Source organism: Procambarus clarkii, chromosome 13 (genome assembly GCF_040958095.1).
Source record: "Procambarus clarkii isolate CNS0578487 chromosome 13, FALCON_Pclarkii_2.0, whole genome shotgun sequence".
NCBI lineage: Eukaryota > Metazoa > Arthropoda > Malacostraca > Decapoda > Cambaridae > Procambarus > Procambarus clarkii.
Window position 1 is genome coordinate 23,268,658 of NC_091162.1, and position 24,060 is coordinate 23,292,717.

General features: G+C 41.2%; 1 protein-coding gene across 1 annotated transcript in view; it reads right to left on the minus strand.

Annotated features, from left to right (window-relative positions):
* Window positions 1–24,060, minus strand: part of und (methionyl aminopeptidase und) — a 29,914-nt gene continuing 5,854 nt past the window's right edge. Inside the window, exons 3-9 of the mRNA XM_045740778.2 lie at window positions 22,214–22,364; window positions 15,577–15,731; window positions 13,612–13,849; window positions 13,058–13,294; window positions 9,192–9,366; window positions 8,438–8,567; window positions 1–1,037 (exon numbers count right to left, since the gene is read on the minus strand). Of these exons, the coding sequence (XP_045596734.2) occupies window positions 915–1,037; window positions 8,438–8,567; window positions 9,192–9,366; window positions 13,058–13,294; window positions 13,612–13,849; window positions 15,577–15,731; window positions 22,214–22,364 (1,209 nt within the window). The 3' untranslated portion in view covers window positions 1–914. The remainder of the gene's footprint in view (window positions 1,038–8,437; window positions 8,568–9,191; window positions 9,367–13,057; window positions 13,295–13,611; window positions 13,850–15,576; window positions 15,732–22,213; window positions 22,365–24,060) is intronic.

Sequence of the window (24,060 nt, forward strand, 5' to 3'; positions counted from 1 at the left end):
CAGCTTACAATGATTTTTTAGGAATAGCATTTATATTCCCAACAAACACTTTAGAAAATTTGTGGCCTTACCTCCCAGGAAAGAAAGAAGCAAAACTCTGCATTTCATTTCTCTTATGCAACACAGTAGCAATGTGCACAATGACTACGAGACATTTACTCGAGGCACACATAATGTAAACATTCAAACTTTACAAAAAAAAGTGCAAATGATTCCTTACAAATGATAAATAACTTGCATTTTTATTATCTATTGATTAGATAGATTAATAAAGATTAATGTTAATTAACCCAACTTACTCTAACCTAGGTGGTTGGATTTTAAGAAACAACCCAAGTTTTTACCAACCGCAATTACAATACATATTAATATAAACCTATACATTTGCCTTAAATTGATTATGAATAAAGCACACATTATGTGGTTAAAATACTGTCTTAAGAAGTTTTATGTATATACTGTACAACTTTATGTAATATTTGATTCAAGTTACAGCAAACAATTTGTTGGGTTTTATTAAAAAATATTTGTCCATTATTGAAATAATGATTAGATATTCAAATAAACCCATAAGTAATACTGTAATGTAGAGAATTAGTTATGATAGCATCTTGTCTAAGTATTATGCCCGAGACGCCACTTACCTACAAAGACAAATGTAAAATGAAAAATTTAAGAATTACTTGAGCATTGCCCACAGCAGCAGCAGATAAAATAGCCATCATTCATCATCTCTCTGGAGGCCAGAACTCTAACAAGCAAGTTATCTATTGGAGGCTATAAACTACTACAAATAATAAGTGGCATTAAAATTTCTTAAAATATTCTTCGTAATATTTTTTCCATGACAGAGTTCTGGGGTCCACTTTTCACTCATCTAATGATTGTGGTAAGAGTAATGAAGAATGAGCGTATTAATAATCATCACCACGAGTCACCACCTCTTTGCAGGTGGGTCGTAGAACAATAGTGTGCTCAAACTGTGCAGTGTAGCAGCCCTTCACATCACAGAGTGGAGGGTATGGGTCCACAATCCCCTGAAACAAAACCCATACATTAGTGTGTTGTCTGTTTCCCTCGCCTTACACTTTCCTGCAACTGCACCTTGGAAATATGTACACAATAAGAAAACCTATTTAATTTCAGATGGACCATTGTGTATATTGTTACCTAACACAACCAATTTAAATAGAGGCTTACCATGTGCTAAAAAAGTATGCTATATGAATATTGGTTAATATAGATGCCACTTAAAGCCATGACTAGTTTCTTTCATATCTGATACCATTAGCTACATGATAATTTTTTTTGTAGCACTTCCATACCTTCTTATCTTTAGACGATAACTTCTAATAGTACCTCCTTTCCCTCCCCCCCAACCCCATCCACTTCTTCCAATGCAGCAGCATATTTCCTACATGCTCTCAACACCACACCTTAATTGTAATTGGGCACAAGGAAGCCCCTGGTAGGGGACATGAAACAACAACATATAACACCATAGGCAAATAATTTAATACATAATGTAACAAGAGTTAAGGAGGCATCAGGGATAAAAATATTAAAACTAATAAAATTATTGGTGGAATATGTCTAAAAATAGGTATGGGGTGTGGCAGCATTGTAGTGCAAACCCTCTGTATATGACAAATATTATATGGAACAACAATAGTGAACATATAAATATTATGTAATTATATGTAATTTTTCTAAACATTGCATATTTGTGTAATAAAGTAGATTCATGTGGTTTAAGATAATATTTCTGGTTGGGCCAACAGGCTGTTTCTTGGAGTGGCCTGCAGCCCACACATCCACTATATTCTCAGGGTAGGAGTCAAACAAGAGGCACCAGAACTGAGGCATAACCCAGTATGGTGAAGAGCATCAAGACAACAAAGAGTAGAGGGACTGGCAGACGAGTAAGCTTGACAGCCATATTCGAGTTTAGATGGCACAAGAGAGAAATGTAAAGAGAGGAGTGTGCGTCTATCAGCACCCCCAGGAAGTATGGACACAACACGACTAAGACTAAGGACAACACGGCATCAATTGCAAGTTGAAGCCACCATTGAAGGAAAGGAGTCATCACCTTCACAGCAGAGGGTAAGATCGTCAACATAGAGCGCTGAGAAAATGCCAGAGGGAAGGGAGGAAAGAAGACCATTGAGGGCAACCAGGAAAAAGAGCAGTGCTCAGAACACTACTTTGGGGTACACCTTTGTATTGCTGAAGAGGCAGAGCGGTACCATGCCTCACTCTAAAGGAACGACTAGATAAGACGCTTTGGAGGAAGAGAGATTTTACTATGAATGACAAAAAAAACAATTTGGACAGAATATGGTATCTCCAGGTGATGTCATAGGCCTTTTCCAGGTTAAAAAGGACAGCAACAACAGAGGTCTTCACAGCAAAGGCAGTACGAATATAGACCTCCAAGTTCACTAAGACATCAGTCATGCCGTGATATCTGTGAAAGCCAAATTGAGAAGGGAAGAGGTAGTGATAGCATTCCAAGAACAACATCAGCCAGACATTGACCATACCGGTCAGCCGAGCGGACAGCACGCGGGACTTGTGATCCTGTGGTCCTGGGTTCGATCCCAGGCGCCGGCGAGAAACAATGGGCAGAGTTTCTTTCACCCTATGCCCCTGTTACCTAGCAGTAAAATAGGTACCTGGGTGTTCGTCAGCTGTCACAGGCTGCTTCCTGGGAGTGGAGGCCTGGTCGAGGACCAGGCCGCGGGGACACTAAAAGCCCCGAAATCATCTCAAGATAACATATGTTCAAAAAGTTTGCAGACGCAATTTGTTAGAGCAATGGGGCGGAAGTCTTTATGGGATGTCCTTAGAGAACCTTATATCTGAATAAAAAGAACAACTGCCTCAAGCCAGTCCTCAGGGACTGATGAAAACTCCCAGGTATGGTTACAAATATTCAGTAAATAATGAAACATATATGGGGAAAAACATCACGATAGACAATCGCGATGTTTAAAATTGCGGATGGCGTCCTCAAATTTGTACTGGGCATCATCGCAATTGATGCATTGAGCTTAGGAAGAAGAGCACTATCTTAGAATGACCCGAGTCTCCACACAAGGGGCGCACACACATCACTTGTGCACTTGAAGGGACCATGCCCAAATCTGCAGCACCTGTTGCAGAGGTGAGGAGAGGGGAGGGGATGTACTCCTGAATAGAGCATCTAGCACCAGCGAGAATTATGGAAGATGGAAGGGACCTACTATCAAAAGTGATTTTCATTATACATCGTCGACCATGAGGGGTTCTGGTGAACGTATCCGTGAGCGTCGTCCACACTGCCACAAAATCCTGCACCATGCTGTGGGTTTGACGAAAGGACGGACCTCACCACCCCTGGCCGGCCTGTTGAGCACTGGTCACAAGGCCCCAGCCGCAACTGTGAACACATCGAGCAAGGGCTTGAGCAGGCGTGCCAAGGCACTGAACCCCAAATAGGTAGCTGGTGACACAGCAACCGACGCAAGGCTTCCAAAGGCCAAACCCAGCAAACACGAGAGAGGCGGAAGGGAAAACCCCAAAGGAACCAGAACAGCCAACAAGCCAAACCCGACCCAGCAAGTAAAACAACATGGTAAAGTTCAGGCACCCGCACAACCCTCGAGTATCCTACGGGTGACTTGGGAGCCCCCCAAAAACAAGCGAAGGCGGGACCGCAGCCGAAGCATAGAACCGGAGGGAGAGACAAGGAAGTGGTCCGAGAGTACCACACAAGACCGAACCTGAGAGGGAACCAGATGGGACTTCCGCCAGTTCACAGGGAACCGATCTCGGCGAGCTGGGAAAGAACCAAACCTCTGGCGAACAGACACGATGACTGGCTGCAAGCCCACACCAACCAGTCGTTGAGGCAGGCCAGGACCCAACAACCTAACAGGTGCAGACAGGCCACCACGACCTGGGTAAGGCATGTGAACACACAAGGTGCCAGGTTCAACCGAATGGAAGGCAACGAAAGCGGTAACCAAGACGCCCCACAACAAAACCGAGCCAGTCCCTGAACCCCGGATGAATCGGGACGCACAAGCGCCCGGTTGGTTCCAAAAGATACCAGACCTGGGACAGAGGAGTCATCCGAAAGGATGGGCAATAGACCAAAGGGTTCAGACGGGACAAATGTGGATGAACCACGGGTCCACGCGGTCGCATTTCAGGATTGGGAACCGGCGGGAATCCCACCTGAAGGACAAAGACATTTTGACCATTCCCAAGCGTACCCACTCCAAGATGACCCTTAACACAGCGCTGGAGAAGAGGCCTGCTCCGAACCCCACAAAGGGGGAGGAGCCACCTAACGCCACCGCAGGCTGATGGAAATGACCCAAAAAGCCCACAAAACGTGAGACCAGGCATGAGCAAACAGAGCAAGCCTTCCCCCCACCTAATGCCCGTCAACAGGGTGAACTGCGTAAGGGCCAACTTCCCTTGCAATAACCAGATTGACGCGCAGAGCGAGCACTGCACCGACCAGATGAAGATGGGTCTGAAGACGGCGCCGGCCCCGAACTGGCACTGCCGGCCTACCACGACGAGAGGAACCCCAAGCCCCAACACGACCCCTCCAGGAAGAACCCCCAGGACCCCCCCAAGAATCAACAAGTCTGACATCGGACGGTACTAGAAGTAGCTGCCTGCAGATACTACCTGACCGCAGAAACTGCAAACAGCAAGGGACAAAAAAGGCAAGGAAACCAAAGAGCCAGGGGCCCAAGCAGATTCCAAGGAGGAAGTGAGCACCACCTGCCAACACGCGAGACGCGAAGCAAAAAACCAGAGACACCGCATCCCATTGGATTGGCGCAAACAGCTGCATCAGAGCAGACAATGCACGTGCTGCGAAGACCAAGGCACCAGACCCAGAAACAGTCAAAAGTGCCTCCACATCCTCCGCAAGCCAATCTGAGGACAGCTCCAGAAGGGGAAAAAAAACGCAAGACCGGAGGTCACAGGCCACAAGCGCACAACTCCCCAGTAACCAGTGCAGCCGAAAGAGAAGGAACCTGCACCCTGCCAACATCCTGAGGAAGGGCAGGGGCGAACAAGCAAGCATGGAGGTGCTCAAACTCGCCGCCCCCCCCTCCCAGGTAAACCTGGATAACCATCTGCTCTTAGCGCCATTCAAGCGTGCGGGAACAACAGAACGCATCCCAAGCCTCCAACGAAAACACAGGGCAGTCCACTAGCCAGGACGACTCCGGAATCTCACAATGAACCCCTTAGACGCACAAAAACCCAAACCTGAATGAAGAGGGACTCATGATTCTTTTATGTGCTAGCCATATGCTGTATTGTGCCTACCAATTTTTGTCAACTACCATTCAAGCTGTCATTGCAATCAATCTGAGCTACCTATGTGCTTTAGTATACCTACAATTTTCTCTCATCTTTTTTTTTTTTCTTTTTGTAACTTATCATTTTTTATAAATTTTGCAAGTATTTACCTACTTAAAATTTTCTTAGATTAAGGACCTGCCCGAAACGCTGCGCGTACTAGTGGCTTTACAAGATTGTAATTACCATATTATGTATCCTCACAATCCCAATATACCTTCTTGTATATGCATAAATAAATAAATAAATAAATAAATAGAGGCATAATCCGGGTTGAGCAGGAGGGAAGCTGCAATGGCCTCCCGCACCTGAGGCGGGAAGTCGAAAACCTCCATAAGGACGAGACTGACGGACCCGAAGGGACATTGAACCAAACCTGGGGAGGGGACGACACCAAATCCAACTCGTACGCAGAGGGAAAGAAATTGAACCCCACTCCTTGTAACAGCAAGCCCCACTCTGAGGGTAGAAAAACCCAAGTGGGGTCCAGCGGGGCCCAAAACCCCCCAAATCAACCTCTCCCCAGCCCCAGGAACCTCCACATCAGGACCCAGGGCCAAGTTATCCTCCAATGCCCCGGTCCCAAAAGAAAAAGCCGGAGCAATGGGAAAGGCAGGAAGGAAAGGGCCTACTGGTCAGACCTAGACACCACGGCAAGAGGAACCGACTCGAATGCCGCCTCCGTTGCCACCCCAGAAGGGGCATCCCCCGAAACTGCTAGTCTCTCAAAACCAGCTAAACCCTGCTCCGACCCGAAGCCCTCAGATGCTTTGGAGTCGGAAGCAGGGAAAGGGGGGAGGGGGGAGGGGTCAGAATGAACCACAGGAGGAAAAGGACGAGGGGGCGCGGACTGAACCAGTTGAGGTAACTACCACCCCCAAGTCCGGGTCCCTATAATCAAAACGAGGCAGCCTCGGGGCTTCTGGGACAGCAACCAACCTAGCCTGTTGCAGCAACCTAAACCAAGCATTCAATGCCCGAGCTGCCTGCACCCGCAAAAGAGTCATCAGCGGACTGGGTGAACCGAGTCACAAACGAGCAACAAAACTCGCAGGACTCTTGGTCGAAGGTGTCGCCAACCCAACAGGAAACATGACGGAGGCAAAAACGGTGAGTGTCATCCTGAGACAAGGGGACCGAGCAACCCTCAAAAACGCACAAGGTGAGATGGGGACCCAGGGGTCGCATCCATCGGACCCACGCAACCCTACGGGGATTCCAGGGCCCTCAGACTGGCATCACAAAAGGAATCCCAGGCAGGGTACTGGTAATCGGTGCCAAAGTCTACCAAGAGATCCACTAAAAGCTGCCCCCGGGACGTGTCCACTCACGGGACCTAGTGGAGGTACCACCAATAAACAATGGTAACAACCCAACAAGGGGCAGACCCCCCACCAAGCAGGAAACAAAAAAGAAAAACCCTGCAAGAGGACAATGTACCCAGGCGGAACAGAGCCGGCCACTATGAGAGGTGATAACTAGCTGTGCAGCACCCCTGTGCCCCTACCAGTGCAAACTACCCCTTCCCAAAGGTAAACAAGGGTGTAGAAAACACCCCAGCACACTAAGGGCGGTCGATCACCAAGCAGCAAAAGACCAAGCAGATGTAGATCCCAAGGTGATTTGTGGAAGGTGGCCCCAAGCCCCAAGGGCAGTACTTACAGGGCACCCAGGGAAGGTGACCCTAGGCGCATGCAGCCCAAGTACTTGTGAAATTATTCCTGGTTCGTGCACCACCAGAGAACCGCAAAACACCGAAAACCCGAAAACACAAGGCACAGAGCTGGAGGACAGAATTCAGCAGCCAGTCACACGACCGTTGCCTATCACATCAGCACAAGAACTGCAGTGGATCACCGGCGCGAGGGTCTGGGGCTCCCCCTTCCCCCTCCCGGGGAGGGTGGGGTTTGCATAGACAAGTGGTGCGGCAACGGGGTGACGTCATGCTCGTTTGCTCATTTTCATCTGGTGTTCTGTCCACTCGTTTGACTCTCGGTAATAGTTTCAACCAGAATAGGGGTTTGTTTTCGGGTGCTTACCTTTCTGGGTGCCTGACCCGGTCCATGGCATAGAATGCTCTATACCCACTTGTGAATTTCATTAGGCCATTGCGCCTCGTGCCTCTCTGAGGGGGCCCAGATTTTGGCTTGTGGTCCCCAATAGGCCTAGACCATTCTCATTGATGCCAACATCTAATACAGTATAGCCATATAGCTCCAGGTAGCCGAAGGGGCTCCCCCCCCAGAAACTCCCCCAGATAAAGCTGTAGCAGGCTGTTGCATTGACCTTTTAAATGACAATGTGATGTCTCACTACAGACAAAGTGTTAAAATGTAGGGAAAACAAGCATCTTTAGACAGATTCTTAGTAAGACAAGCAAGCAGTGAGCCACAACCAGGTCCTAGTGGTATGCCTGCAAAACATGGGGGAGAGAGAGAGTACCACAGAGAAGGTGTCACTGCCTGATTTTATAATGGAAGGTGACTCCCAAACAATAACACCTGTCCTCCTCCCCACCTTCTCACCATCTTCAATATGCCAACAAGAGTCTTCAATAAAGGTAGGACATACATATTGTATTGTAACTAGTACAAAAAGAGTGGTATTTGGTATAAAATGTTTTAAAGTTAATATTTTTAGGGGTCTGGAACAGAATAAATCAATTCACATTATTTCCTATGGGAAAATTCGTTTCGAGTTACGACCCTTCTCTGGGAACGGATTAAATTTGTAAGTGTAGGTACCAGTGTATATAACATGGTTCAAATACATGTATATATTAAATTCAAATCACACAACTGTACTAGTATCTTAAAACATCCTTCACATACAAAAATAAAAACAATAATACTAATAAAATGGTCTTTGACCAAATTTCCTATAGTAGCACCTGAGACTTCTGGGAGCATTTCCTGCCATCTGGACGTGTGTAAAAAAATTAGCAAAGATATATTAAATAGTTTTCAGGATATCTCTGAAGCCAACATACAAATAAATATTCCAATTAAAGGGAATCCCTTCTAAGGACCCAATATGCAAATTTAGTAACAAATTAACATACCTTATCACAGAGATCTTTGAGGGCCATCAGGTACTTGCTTTCTCCCAAGCGGTCCAACCAACGACGGCAGAAGGCCAGTGTGCCGAAGTTTTGGTTGATCACATTTAGCAGGTGTTTAGACTTCGTCAATCTTGGAAAATCAAAATAAAATCTGTCAACCAGACTGTTCACGTGCACTGTGCTGATATGTACTTTTTATTTAAAGTACAGATATGACTTGCCACAGTACTGCTAAATAATTTTGTAAGTTAAAAAAATGTTTGTCATTTTCTATGCATTTTTCCTGTAATCCGTCTTTAGGTTACTATATTGGACATTATACACACTCAGACCAAGGTTAGATGGTTATAGTTGTTATGACCTGGTGCTGGAGTGGGATGAAGCATGTCTCAAGCCATGCTTTATAAGTCACCATGTTAACACATGTACAAATATGACAACCAACTTCTAATATAGGTACTGTACCTCTAATTTACACCTTCCTTCAAGAAGGGTTACTATAAACACCAAGCAATATTCAATTACTACTTAGTATAATAATTTGTAGTCGTCTGTGTATTTTATAAGCTCAAAGTAGACATTGTATGTATGTATGTATATATATATATATAATATTATACATACATACATACATATATATATACACACACACATACATATATATATACACACACACACACATACACACATACATACATACATACATACATACACACACACAGTATATAATAAATAAATAAAAGTATCAGCCTACCGAAGAGGAACATGTCCAACATCAAAGTTTTTCATGTAATGAGAGGTTTCCATGTCATCATGAACATAACCACGACCAGTAGAGCCAAATGTTTCTATGGCATAAACTTCATTCTCTTCCATAATCTCGGCTTCACCTCCCTTTACAATGGGCACCGTCTTCCCAGCATGTATTCCTGACAAAATTAAAGTTGTGTTAAAAGCTTGACAGTACTGTATGCAGCAGCTGACACCTTTAAAGTACAGTTATCAATGTACAGTGATCTCAGGGTAAGCTGTTATATGTTGATTTTAGTCATCACCCAGTTTTTATACTATTATATATATAAATAATTATTATACACACACACACACACAGTTTCAAGTGTAGATATGATAGAGCCCAATAGGCTCAGGAATCTGTACACCTGTTGATTGACGATTGAGAGGCGGGACCAAAGAGCCAGAGCTCAACCCCCGCAAACACAACTAGGTGAGTACAACTAGGTGAGTACATATACACACACACACATACATACATACACACAATGAAATTTTTTTTTTTTAAATGCCTAATATAGATGAAATTATCTTGTACCACTAGCAAGGTAATTATCTTCAAATCACAATTTGGCATTTCTCTTGTGTTTTAATCTACTTCTAGATATTATCAGACAAAATAGCAGCAAAAAGTGGGTTGCATGACAATTCCTTTGAGCTGTGTCAGGAACAGATTTACATGTAATACTGTGTGCACTAAATTAAAGTGAAACGGCTAACGTATAAATCCTCTAAAGCGATCATCACTCCTTCACTTGCCTTGCCGCAAATTTGTGTCACAACAGCTCAGATCAGAGAGGTATCTTTGAGCATTCACACTTTTAAAGAAACACCAAATAATATATTGTTAAATTAATGCCAATAACAGAAGGTGTCTCATGTCCCTCTGTGCCATGCACATCCCACAATTAGAGAAGTCACCTATTCAGGGTTTGTTCAGACAGTTTGGTTGAGAGTTCAAATGCCAACGTGAGCAGATTGCACACCAGTCTGGATTTCTACTTTGTGATGGATCCGAGGATCAACGTCCCGGCGGTCTGGTATCGAGCCAGGCCAATTCATACTTTCTTGATGCAAGAATGAATCTATTAAAATGCATTACAAATTTACATCTTTTCTTGCTTGCTATTTTTTTGTCCTTGCTATAAATGCTAGTTATGGCCATTCATACCGACATGCTCAAACGTCAACTTTGCGCTACTGGCAGTGCATGTACACACACTATCATTATTAAGTTAATTTTGTAGAGAATGGGAGACATAATTAAATAAGTAAGAAAGCGACATGAAAGGTTAGGAGTAAGAGAACGGTAGTGGGTAAGAGTACGAAGATAGGGGTAAGAGTACGAAGAAAGGGGTAAGAACAAGAAGAATGGTAAGAATAACTTTCAACTTTTTCTTATTTATACCTTTCCTATTCTTCCTTTTTTCCTGGCTGTGTACCTTTCCTTTAATTTACCAGATTTTTCTTATTTTTTCCTTTTATCTTATTCTTATCTTGTATATTTGTTTCTCCCACTATTTCTCTATTACACGACTTGATATTGGTTCAGGACAGACTGAAACATTGTAATTTCTTAATTTTCTGACGTGTGATTTTCTCATCGTGTATTCAGCCATGTTATTGTGACTCGCCATCTGCTTATTTTTGAATAATGCATATTAAAGGAATCTTCTAATGTTACAAATCACAACTACTGTATTTAATTACTATTAATACATAATAACCACAGATAATAAGCACAGATGGATTGAAATAGACAAAAATAAATTTGTTTTAACAAATTATCCAGAATGGTTTACATAGTATTTATACCAAAGAAAATTTGTTTTCAATGGCTCATTTGGACTCCAATTATCTACTAAAGGCAGATTTAACCATTTGTAACCTGCCTGCTGTAAATCACATGTTAGAATGAAATACAGGGTCCCAGATTTCCGAACATCTGATCTTTTGAACAGCCTCCCAAGTCCCGATTTCAGCCTCTTCTTTTTACTTAACAAAATATTCCCACGTCCCCACAATATGAACAATGTAACTAATGCACTATTTCAGCTATTTATCAAATTCCCTTGATAATAATTAATAAGAAGAGAAACTTTGTTGATTGAACATCAGTGTTCGTGCATCAAAGCTTTATCACGTTCTTTTAATAATTATACCTCTGGATGCCTTAATAGGGAACAACTCATATGCACCACAACGTCATAACTCAAGGTAAATAAAATGCAGTGTTTCTCATACTATTTGTCCCAAGATTTGGGCTTTCTATGTTGATCTTTGGTGGTTCTAGAACGCATCCCTCATTTATATCGTGTTGAGGGAAATTGATTCTGCATTAAGATGATAATGGATAACTCGTTAAAAGTTATATTAAAATTTTTCAATACAGATATATGTCAATATATTAAATTTTGTCAATTATAGGGGCCCTGACAGCTGAGTGGATAGCACTCGGGATTCGTAGTCCTGAGGTTCAGGGTTCGAGCCCCGGTGGAGGCAGAAACAAATGGGCAGTGTTTCTTTCACCCTGATGCCCCTGTTCACCTAGCAGTAAATAGATATCTGGGAGTTAGACAGCTGCTACGGGCTGCTGCTTGGTGGGGTGTAACAAAAAGGAGGCCTGGTCGAGGACCGGGCCGCGGGTATGCTAAGCCCCGAAATCATCTGAAGATAACCTCAAAACACAGTATCTAAATTACTGTTATTGTAATTTAGTAGCATTTCTAAAGAAGAAATATGTTAAATATTAAATTTTAGTGCACTGGACAGGTTATGTAATTACCCTAAGTGTAGTTACAAGATGAAGAGCTATGCTTGTGGTGTCCCGTCTTCCCAGCACTCTTTTTGTCATATAATGTTTCGAAAGTACTGACGGTTTTGGCCTCCACCACCTTCTCACCTAACTTGTTCCATCCGTTTACAACTCTGTTTGCAAAAGTGAATTTTCTTATATGTCTTTGGCAGCTTTGTTTAGTTAGTTTAAATCTGTGACCTCATGTGTTAAATCTAGGACCTCTTGAAGTTCCAGGTCTCAGGAATTCTTCCCTATCCATTTTATCGATTCCCGTTTCTATTTTGGACGAAGTGATCATATCGCCTCTTTTTCTTTTATCTTCTAGTTTGACATATTTAATACCTCTAACCTCTCCTCGTAGCTCTTGTCCTCCAGTTCTGGGAGCCATTTAGTTGAATGTCTTTGCATCTTTTCCAGTTTGTTGATGTGCAAGAAATGGCCACCATACAACAGCTGCATATTCCAGCTTTGGTCTAACAAAAGTCGTGAACAATTTCTTTAGTATTTTGCCATGCATGTATTTAAAAGCAATTCTGAAGTTAGAAAGTATAACATAGGCTCCTAGCATGATGTATGAAACAATGTTTCTTTGCACACATGTATTTAATGATAGACGCATGTGAAAGTTTTAAAATACACTATTGTACCCAAGATGACTTAATTCACTCTGCAGGCCAACATTAGATAGTCAGCATAATTGCTTCACATTCATACCACCCAATAATGTTTTTTTCCATTTACAGTATTGTGCCTTTCTGTATTTTATCTTCACTTGTACCATCACATTTATGTTCTTTCATGCATTGTTGTTTTCCAGAGTAAGCAAGTGACAACTGTTTCACTGTAATAAGTCACACTGGCATATGAAATATTTTGTCAAAGGTTTCAGGTACTCTTTCAGGAGTAACAATCTAACACGGGTAAAATCAAATTTGTACATCGGCATCCCACATATTAAATATCGCCCAGAGGAAAGAAAACATAACAAGCAGGCCAGAACATCCACACCTCTAACTACTGGTAATACTCACTATATGGAGCGATTGAGTGTCCATTCAAGTTACGAATGCATTTTACTTGGTATGTTTTGCCAGCTAACTCAACTTCATAACTTTCCATAGTTTCTTGAATAGCTTCCCCAATATCACAAAGACGGGCATCAATGCCAGCTTCCCGAATGCCAGTGTTGGTAGCAGCACGGACGGCCTCCACTAACTTGTCATACTTGTTATCAAAAGTAAGTGTAAATGCACAATCAATCACCCGGCCTGCAAATTCACAAGTTTTCTGTATCAGATAAACCAACCTGAAAACTTATTCTGTTAAAAAAATCAAGACATGAATTGTTCATTATTACTCAATATATCAGATGCCAATTATCAGTCCACACACCAGTTTTTTTTATCTCGATTACTCATAAAACCAAATCCCTAAGAAAAAAAAGTATAGTGCAGTATTTCATTGAACTTTATGATATAAACCATACAGAATTGAAGCTACTACTAAGATATAAAAAATTGCAAGATTTAATGAGCTGCTGAAACAATGAGACTAATGTTTCTATAAATACTATTACTGTACTCACCATTAATGTGAACTCCGTAGTCAATCTTGCAAACATCATCATATGAAAGAACTGTCGTGTCTCCGGCATTGGGAGTATAATGAGCAGCACAGTGATTGATTGAGCAGCCTGTGGGAAATGCCAGCCCCGCTTCAAGACCATTCTCCTTGATCAGTTTACGATTGGTGTTTTCAATAATGTTGCAAATTTCAATCATGGTCATCCCTGGCTTAACAATCTTTTGAAAATATTTGCGAGTCTGTCCAAGAGAAAAAATTAAATCATTAACAGTTCAAATATAAAAGTATTGACACCATACAATGTAAGTCCATACCTCAAATCTTAAATATTCATTACAAGTGAGTACCTATAATAGATTGGTGCACACTATAATTAACCCTTAGACAATGGCTTTTATCATATGACATGTTGGTTCATCCAGAATGAAACCACTTACATTTAATGACATTTTTCCCTACAGAAATTTGATGAAAATTATATGGGATTCTAGAGTTACTTTAACCACTGCACTGCACATAGTGCCTTCAGGCACTTGACAGATGGTGCAATTTTTTTTTTTAATTTAGCAATAATTTAATGTTTTTTCACCAATTTGAAATGAACATTTTTAAATTTGACAATGTTTTGACATTTTTCTATTTTTACATTTTTAAATAATGTTAATAATTTGTTAACAACTGCGCCACAAAGTTGTCACACATAATTGGTTAAGGGGGCATTACCTCTGGAAAAATGAAAGTTGTTCAATGTCAACCAATATTTTTTGACTAGTTGTATATGAAAAGGGCTGCAATTGTTCAAAGTTTCAGTACTGTAGCCTAAATAGTAAGGGAGATTTTTTATTTTTTTATTTTTTTTTCAAATTTTTTTACACATTTTCAAGTGTATATTTACAACCACACCTTTCAGATATAATCATTCTATGACACTTTTCTGACACATTAGCATATAATAAAGGATCTGTAGAAGGGGATTTTCCAAAACGTATTTAGTTTTCCTAATACAAATAGTCAAAGTTCCCCCCAAAATTATGCAAATATATCATGTTTATTGCTATTTATAAAATCAATAAATGAACTTAGGAAAAAATGCTTCTCTCAGATTTTAGAGACAAACTTTACATATAAGGTGTAAGTTTCATGTAAATTGAATAAAAGATGAAAGAGATATTTGAACGTTTATGTTACTTGAAAATAAATAAGTACAAAATAAAGTCTAAGGTGGTGCCATCTGTGACTTCAGGTTGACATCAACCAATTTCTTCCAAAATTGGCACCCTTACAGATAGGCTTACGTGCTGTCAGGTGTATAAGTTTCACGCAAGTCGCCCAATAAACAAAAGAGAAAAAAAAAATTTAACTAAATTTTTTTTTAATAAAACTAATTATAATTTGTTTTTAATATATGCTATTGTGATAGCTGAGTCATAGACATGATTTCAGTTGACACTTTTGTTTGATAAACATTTTTGAACATTTTGGAAAATTGTTGACATATAATTCAGTATTTTTTCTTCCTTCCAATTTATGTTACGATGCCGAGACTTGGACCAGATGACACCCTTTTCATTTACAACTTGTCAAAAAAGTTTGAAATCAAATGAGTTTTCATTTATTGCATATTTTGGGCAAATTTGGAAATGACGCCCCCTTAATGACCGCACTATGAGCCGCATTGACAAGTTGCATCTCATTCTTTTACAGCATTTTGAGGCAGTCAACAGAAGCAGAGTGCAATACTGTGTACCTTCACATTAGCAAAGCCTTTGATGCTATGCCCCACAAGACTTAATTTGATAGAGGATCATGGTATTGGGGTACTTAATTTCAGTTGGATTACAGGCATGATAATGTTTTTATCTAATTTTTATTAGCATTTCATAGGAAATGTCATATACTGTACCTACTTTCTAAACCAAGTAATTCAATCTGAACAATCAAATTCAATAACTAAATTATGACTTACTGTGCGATGAACTTCTGCACCAATTCGAATTTCACGATACATGTCTTCATACGAAGTTTCAAGAGCTTTCTTTTCCTGAGATGTCATTCGATTGATAGCAGTTCTATCATCCTTTTTAATCTTGTATTCACAAATTTCTCCGATTGGAGGATTACCTAGAATATAACAAAAGTATAAAACATTAGCCAGTTGGCACTCAAGATGGAGAGGATAGAGGCCCTAGAGGACTGTGTGAGGACATGAGTGAAAACATGATTTGTAATTACCCAAGTGTAGTTACAGGATGAGAGCTACACTCGTGGTGTCCATCTTCCCAGTACTCTGTCATATAACGCTTTGACACTACCGACGGTTTTGGCCTCCACCAACTTCTCAATTAGCTTGTTTCAACCATCTACCACTCTGTTTGCAAAATGTAACTTCCTAATATTTTTTGGCACCATTGTTTCCTTAGCTTGAACCTGTGTTCTTGAAGTTGCTAGTTTCAGGAATTCCTGTCAATTTGGTCGATTCCTATTATTATTTTGTAAGTGGTGATTATATCTTTTTCTTTTATTTTCTAGCTTTGGCATATCTAATGCCTCTAGCCTCTCCTCGTAACTTGTTTTTCAGTTCTGGAAGCCATTTTGTAGCAAGCACTTGCACATTTTCCAGTTTATTGTTATGCTTCTTGAGATTTGGCCACCATACAACTGCTGCATATTCCAATTTTGGTCTCACAAAAGTCAAGAACAGTTTCTTTAGTATTTCACCATGAAAATAAGTACCATTTTTGTCTCCCGTGGACGTCTGCGACATCCACAATTAATTCCAAGGACGTGCGAAAGGGACGGCCGCAACGCTCAAAATAAAAATATTTGTTAAAACTATTTGTTTTCCAATCATTATGGGACTAGTTTTAAAATGCACACCATTAGATTGCGATCCATTTGATACCAAAATGAGCGACGCAGCATGAAAATTGAGGCGAGAAAACTGAACAGAGTACACACATTTTATTGTACTCGCCTATTTGCGCTTGCGGGGGTTGAGCTCTGGCTCTTTGATGCCGCCTCTCAACTGTCAATCATCTGGTGTACATGTTCCTGAGCCTACTGGGCTCTATCATATCTACACTTGAAACTGTGTATGGAGTCAGCCTCCACCACATCACTTCCTAATGTATTCCATTTGTCAACCACTCTGACACTAAAAAAAGTTTTCTAATATCTCTGTGGCTCATTTTGGCACTCAGTTTCCACCTGTGTCCCCTAGTGTGTGTGCACCTTGTGTTAAATAGCCTGTCTTTATCTACCCTATCAATTTCCTTTGAGAATCTTGAATGTGGTGATCATGTCCCCCCTAACTCTTCTGTCTTCCAGCGATGTGAGGTTTAATTCCCGTAGTCTCTCCTCGTAGCTCATACCTCTCAGCTCGGGTACTAGACTGATGGCAAACCTTTGAACCTTTTCCAGTTTAGTCTTATCCTTGACTAGATATGAACGCTATGCTGGGGCTGCATACTCCAGGATTAGCCTGACATATGTGGTATACAAAGTTCTGAATGATTCCTTACACAAGTTTCTAAATGCCGTTCTTATGTTGGCCAACCTGGCATATGCCACTGATGTTATCCTCTTGATATGGGCTGCAGGGGACAGGTCTGGCATGATATCAACCCCCAAGTCTTTTTCTCTCTCTGACTCTTAAATGTCATCTCCCAAATGATACCTTGTATCTGGCCTCCTGCTCCCTACACCTATCTTCATTGCATTACATTTCCTTGGGTTAAACTCTTAACAACCATTTGTTCGACCATTCCTTCAGTTGGTCTAGGTCTTCTAAAAGCCTCAAGCAGTCCTCCACTGTCTTAATCCTTCTCATAATTTTGGCATCATCAACAAACATTGAGAGAAATGCGTCTATACTCTCCAGATCATTTATGTATATCAGAAACAGGATAGGACCGAGTACAGAGCCCTGTGGGACTCCACTGGTGACTTCACGCCAATCTGAGGTCTCGCCCCTCACTAACTCTCTGCTTCCTATTGCTTAGGTACTCCCTTATCCACTGGGGCACCTTACCAGTTACTCCTGCCTGTCTCTCCAGCTTATGTACGAGCCTCTTATGGGGTACTGTGTCAAATTCTTTCCGACAATCCAAGGAAATGCAGTCCACCCAGCCTTCTCTTTCTTGCTTAATCTTTGTCACCTGGTCGTAGAATTCTATTAAGCCTGTAAGGCAAGATTTACCCTCCCTGAACCCATGTTGGCGATTTGTCAAGAAGTCCCTTCTCTCCAGATGTGTTATTAGGTTTTTTCTCACGATCTTCTCCATCACCTTGCATGGTATATAAGTTAAGGACACTGGCCTGTAGTTCAGTGCCTCTTGTCTGTCACCCTTTTTGTATATTGGGACCACATTTGCCGTCTTCCATATTTCTGGTAGGTCTCCCATCTCCAGTGACCTACTATACACTATGGAGAATGGCAAACAAAGTGCCTCTGCACACTCTTTCAGTACCCCATGGTGAGATCCTGTCTGGACCAATAGCCTTTCTCACATCCAGATCCAACAGGTGTCTCTTAACCTCATCTCTCGTAATTTTGAACCCTTCCAAAGCCGCCTGGTTTACTTCCTCCTCTCCTAGCTCAGTGACCTCACCTTGTTCTATTGTGAAGACCTCCTGGAACCTCTTGTTGAGTTCTTCATACACCTCTTTTTCCTTCTCTGTATACCTGTCCTCTCCTGTTCTAAGTTTCATTACCTGTTCTTTCACTATCGTTTTCCTCCTAATGTGACTGTGGAGTAGCTTTGTTTCAGTCTTGTCTTTGTTTGCTATATCATTTTCATAATTTTTTCTCTGCTTTTCTTTTCACACTAACATACTCATTCCTGGTTCTCTGGTATCACTCTCTGCTTTCTGGTGTTCTGTTATTTCGGAAGTTCCTCCATGCCCTTTTGTTCAGTTCCTTTGCTTCCATACATGCCCTATTAAACCATGGATTCTTCTTTTGCTTCTTGGATTTTTCCTTTGGGCCGGGATAAACCGGTTTACTGCCTCCTGACACTTTTGGGTAACATAGTCCATCATACCCTGTACAGACTTATCTCTGAGGTCTGTGTTCCATGGTATTTCCCTTAGGAAACTTCTCATCTCATAATTCTCCTTTCGGTATGCCAGCCTTTTGTTTCCTAGTCCTTTTTTTAAGGAGATAAATCCTAGCTCTACCAGGTACTCAAAGATCAATACACTGTGATCATTCATTCCCAAGGGTGCTTCCAACTTAACTTCACTTATATCCCACTCATTTAGGGTAAATATCAGATCAAGCATCTTCCCCTCTCATTTTTGTTGTTTCCTTGATGTGTTGGTTTAGAAAGCTTCTTTTTGCCACGTCCAGCAGCTTAGCTCTCCATGTGGGTCTCTGTTCTCCCAATCAATCTTCCCGTGGTTGAAGTCTCCCACAATTAGTAGTCCAGATCTATTCCTGCTAGCAACAGAAGCTGTTCTCTCTATGTTAATGGTGGCCATGTTGTTTATCATATTCCTGTCTGGGCCTTCTGTCATTTGGTGGTGGATTATATATGTCTACAACTATAATTTTTTGTCCCTGTTATGTACTCACTAAAACCTTCACAGCCTTGAATAACCATCTCCTCAAAATCCCAGCCTATTCTTACCAGCAGAGCTACACCACCACCACCTCTTCCTTCCCTCTTCTAGTCAGTGTGCAGATGGGTGCTCACTCCTGATTAACACTCGGTGGACTTCCTAGTGTGCTGTGGGTAATATGCCTGTTTATTTTTATCTTATATACATATATCCTTTTCAAAAAGTCTATTGTGAACAAATTGACACCAAGTGAACGATGCAACACGAAAATTGATGGGCAACGCTCACGGATAACACTCGGGTGATTTTTGAGTTTGTTGCGGGTGGCATGCCAGCCTTATATGCCAATATTCCTTTAGAGAATTTGACTGTGAACATTTCAATACCAAAATAAACGACAACACGAAACTTGACATGAGAAAACACATATTAGTGCGGGTGTTGGTGGTGTGCAGATGGGTGCTCGCTCATGGGTAATGCTTGGCCGATTTTCGGGTTTGCTGCAGGTGGCACGCCAGGCGTTTTGACCTTATATGCACATACAGTACCTCTGTAGGGAATCCTATTGCGAACAATGATACCAAAATGAACGACGTACAACAAAAATTGAGGCGAGAAAACTGAAAGAGTATACACATTTGTGTGCATGTGTTGCGAGTGTGCCAATGGGTGCTTGCTCACAGGTAACATTTGGTCATCTTTGGGGCTTTTGGACCTTATATGCATATACCCCTGTAGGGAATTCTATTGCGAAAACTATGATACCAAAATGAATGACATAACATGAAAATTGAGGTGTGAAAACTGAAGAGTATACACATTTAGTCTGGCCACACGCTGATGCAAAACACCCAGCCCCACTTGAGGTTGGCTTGGGCACACGTCGGGGATGGGGGGATGGGGGGGGGACAAAGTGTTAAAAGCAAGTCTGAAGCTGGAAAGCAACTCATAGGCTCCTCACACAATGTTCTTTGTGTTCCTCTGGTCACAATTTACTATTCAAAACCACACCTAGACCTCATTCTTTACTAGTGTGTTTTAATTCCTTTCCACATAGTTTATAAGTTGTATGTGGTCTATTTATATTTACTCCAGTTACACATTCCATAACATTCCCCAGTATCTTAGCATCATTCGCAAACATATTCATATAATTCTGTGTTTCTTCTGGTAGATCATTTATGTAAACAATGAACATTAGCGGTGCAAGAACTGAGCCCTGTGGTACTCTACCAGTAACACTCCTCCAGTCAGATACATTGCCTCTGATTACCACCCTCATTTTTCTGTCAGTTAGAAAATTCTTCATCCATGTCAGAAGTCTCCCTATCACCTCTCCAGCATATTCCAGTTTCCAAAACAACCTCTTGTCTGGGACTCTGTCAAGTTTTTTTTTTTTTTAAGGTCCAGTTAGACGCAACCCAACCATCTCTTTCCTGTAGAATCTCTGATTCTTATAATAACTAAGTAGTTATGTTTCACATTCTTTCTGTTCAAACACCATACTGTCTGTCTGATGTCACTCCTCTCCAGGTGTTCAACCCATTTGGTTTTAACGTTTTTATAGTGGTTTGACTACCACACTTGTTAATACTACATCAACCTATAATTAAAAGAAAATAATCCCATAACTTATACAAGGCAGCAATATCTATTAGGCCCCCATCACAGATCCAAAACCAGACCACCTATAAATCACATTCCCACCCAACTATATAACAAATAACACCACCAGAAATATCAAAAATGTTTAAAATTAAAAAGAAATTGTGACTACACAAGCTTTGCATCAAATGCAATCAGGGCAGAATACCCCCCAACTACACTGACTGCCATTATGTTCTGCACAAGTCTGCATTAAATCTCAATATTCTAGATAATTTAAGAATCAAAACTGTCAAACATCCACTTGACTGGATTTGCGACAAGGCTAATTCCACCTTCCTGAAGGCACCAGAAATTCTGAAGAACATTCTTTCTGCAGATGGTCATGTGTATCAAAGTTGCAAACAAGTTCAATGGTTAAATGTATCAAAGTTACAAACAAAAGGTAAATAACTGACGCTCAGGTAAGTGAACACACAGGTAAACAGCTTAATGAAAACACAACAGTAGACAAAAGATAAAAAAATGTAAAAGCTGAGTAACTGAAGGAACCCAGTGAAACTTTACTAACACAAGAGCCAAAACTGTGTGTAATAAAGTTAAACAAATAAAACATTAATTCAAAGCCTGCTAATACTATGCATGGAATGGATGTGTGTAAATATGAGCAATCAGAAAGGAATAACAAAACATTCATTTATGATCACCCAATGAAATGCAGAAACATTCTAAAATAGACGTAAATGTCATTAAAAACAAGCACATTTTTCAACGAGAATCATGTTACAGCTCAGTGAGAGAAAATGCTTTGACAAAAAAGAACCCAGTATTTTCTATCAAATAAACAAGATGAATAAACCAAAATGAACCAAAACAAAACAAAGCCATTATCACCACCTTCACCTCAACTGGGACAGAACAAAATGGGAAATGAAGTAGGTGGAGCAAGAATAGTTGCTTAGAGCAGGAATACTCAATTGTGATCCTTGGGATTGAGCTTCAGCTCTTTGGTCCAGCCTTTCAACATTCAACTAGTGATAAGTAGTTTGCCACCACTACTACATTTTTATAATACATTCCATTTCTTCTCTAATATGACACTGAATAAATTCCTTATATGTCTGACTCATTTAGATATTTGGTTTACCTTTGCATTCAATTGTTTGAGTACTCCCCATTCCAAATATTGTCTAAAACAGGGTGGCCAACAAAAATGGAGAATATGAATTGTCATCCAAATAGCTATTAAAATTAGAAAAAAATATACTCTATTATTTAAAATTATTATTATTATTATAGTTCAAGTTTTTGTGTTGAGAAAATTACTTTCTGAGAGGTGGAGGGTGTCACGCATCGTGTTGTAGGTGACATTTGTCAACAAAGGGCCATTAAACCAAACATCTGAGAAAAAAACTACAAAGTTCATTACAACTCACCATCAGGGTAAAGATCTGCCACTGGGATTGATGGTGGGTCAGTCTGCTGCACACAAGGTCCTCCAATTATCCCCACTCCTCCCTTCTTCTTTTTCTTGTTCTTCTTTTTCTTCTTGTTACTTCCATCCTCTCCCTCAACGCCACCTTCACCCTGCAGATTTTACAAGTAATACTCATCTTTGCTAAGCACTGTTACAATATCAGAATATGGTTACAAACAAAAGCTATGTATCTACTACAATATACAGAGCACCGCTTGGTTTCTGAACTTTAGTTATCCGAAAGTTCCAGTTTCCCAATTGGGGTTGGGGAGTCACGCTACACGAACAAAGTTCGGGTAGGAAGCGGTCCGCCTAGCATCGCGCTGGTTGGGGTTGGAGTTACCCTACACGAACCAAGTTCGAATGAGGAAGCGGTCCCCCCAAGCGTCGCGCCGGCCCAGGGTAGTGGGTGGGAGATGGTCTAGTTTACCCACTGACCGTATCGGGTGCCACCACTCTAGTGCCTGCTATCCTGTGATGTCACAGATTCACAGCCTATTGTTCCCATTGTTTTGATTTGTCATGAGATTGGAGTGACTTCCGTGACTTTGTTTTATATATCAGCACAATCAAGGAACATCAGTGCACCATGTTGGCTCCAAATGCACGGATTGTTTCAGTGAAAGCATCAACAAGCGGGTTACGTAACAGAAAGAGGTCAGTGATGACATTTGAAAAGAAAGTTGAAATAATTAAGAAGGTGGAGAGCGGTGTCCCGAGAAATGTCGTGTGCGCTGAATATGGCATAAGCAAAAGTACTGTTTTTGATGATCTTAAGGCAAAACCTATCATTTTTTACTTTCTCTAAAAGTGAAAGTTGTAAGGCAATATGAAATAGAAAGGTAGTAAGTAGAGCAAAAGTGGAGTATTGATAACGCAGCGTGGGAGTGATACAAACAGGGGCGCGGGGTGATGAAGCCAGTGGCAGGCTGGCTGCTCATGGAAAAGGCACGTGAATTTCACCAAGCCATGAAAATTCCTCAGAAGTGTGTATACAGTGATGGATGGCTCAGAAGCTTTAAAACCCGCCATGGCATTAGGTTCATTAAAGTACATGGTGAAAGAATCTGCTGACACTGTTGGTGCTGACGAGTATGCAAGTAAATTATCGGAGATGGTGCAAGAACAAAATTTATCTCCAGATCAAATTTATAATGCTGATGAGACAGGTTTGTACTGGCATATACTACCCAGACACGATGGCTCATAGTGGTGAGGACACGATCCTTCAGGTGGTTATGAACAGAACAAACAGAGAAGTTCTTTGTTGTTGACCAGACCACACACTAGAAGGTGAAGGGACGACGACGTTTCGGTCCGTCCTGGACCATTCTCAAGTCGATTGTGATGAAGTAGATGCAGGCAATAAATAGGCAAGAGAGAGGTGAGGAGCAAAGTAAGGTGTAGTAGAGGGGATAGTAGTAGAAATAAGAACTGCAGAGGGCCTATTGACCCATATGAGGCAGCTCCTATTATAACCACCGAATGAGAAGGAGATAGTAATAGGAATAAGAAGAGGATAGTAAGGGAACATAAGAGAAAACAATGAACAGAATAAAAGAGAGAAGAGAGAGACAGAAAAGGAAAGAGAAAGAAAGATAAATGAAAGGGTAAGCTTATGTTAGGTCACGTTTGTTAGAAAGATTAGAGCATATAAGTATATACTGTGAAAGGGAGGAGTCCAAAGCAACAAAGCCAGGACTCAAGTTCATGTTGGGTACATTGTGTATTAGAGCCGATTCAACAAGACGGCGTCTCTGTAGAGTAGAGGCAGGAAAGATTATTTTGGAGGAAGACCAACATAAT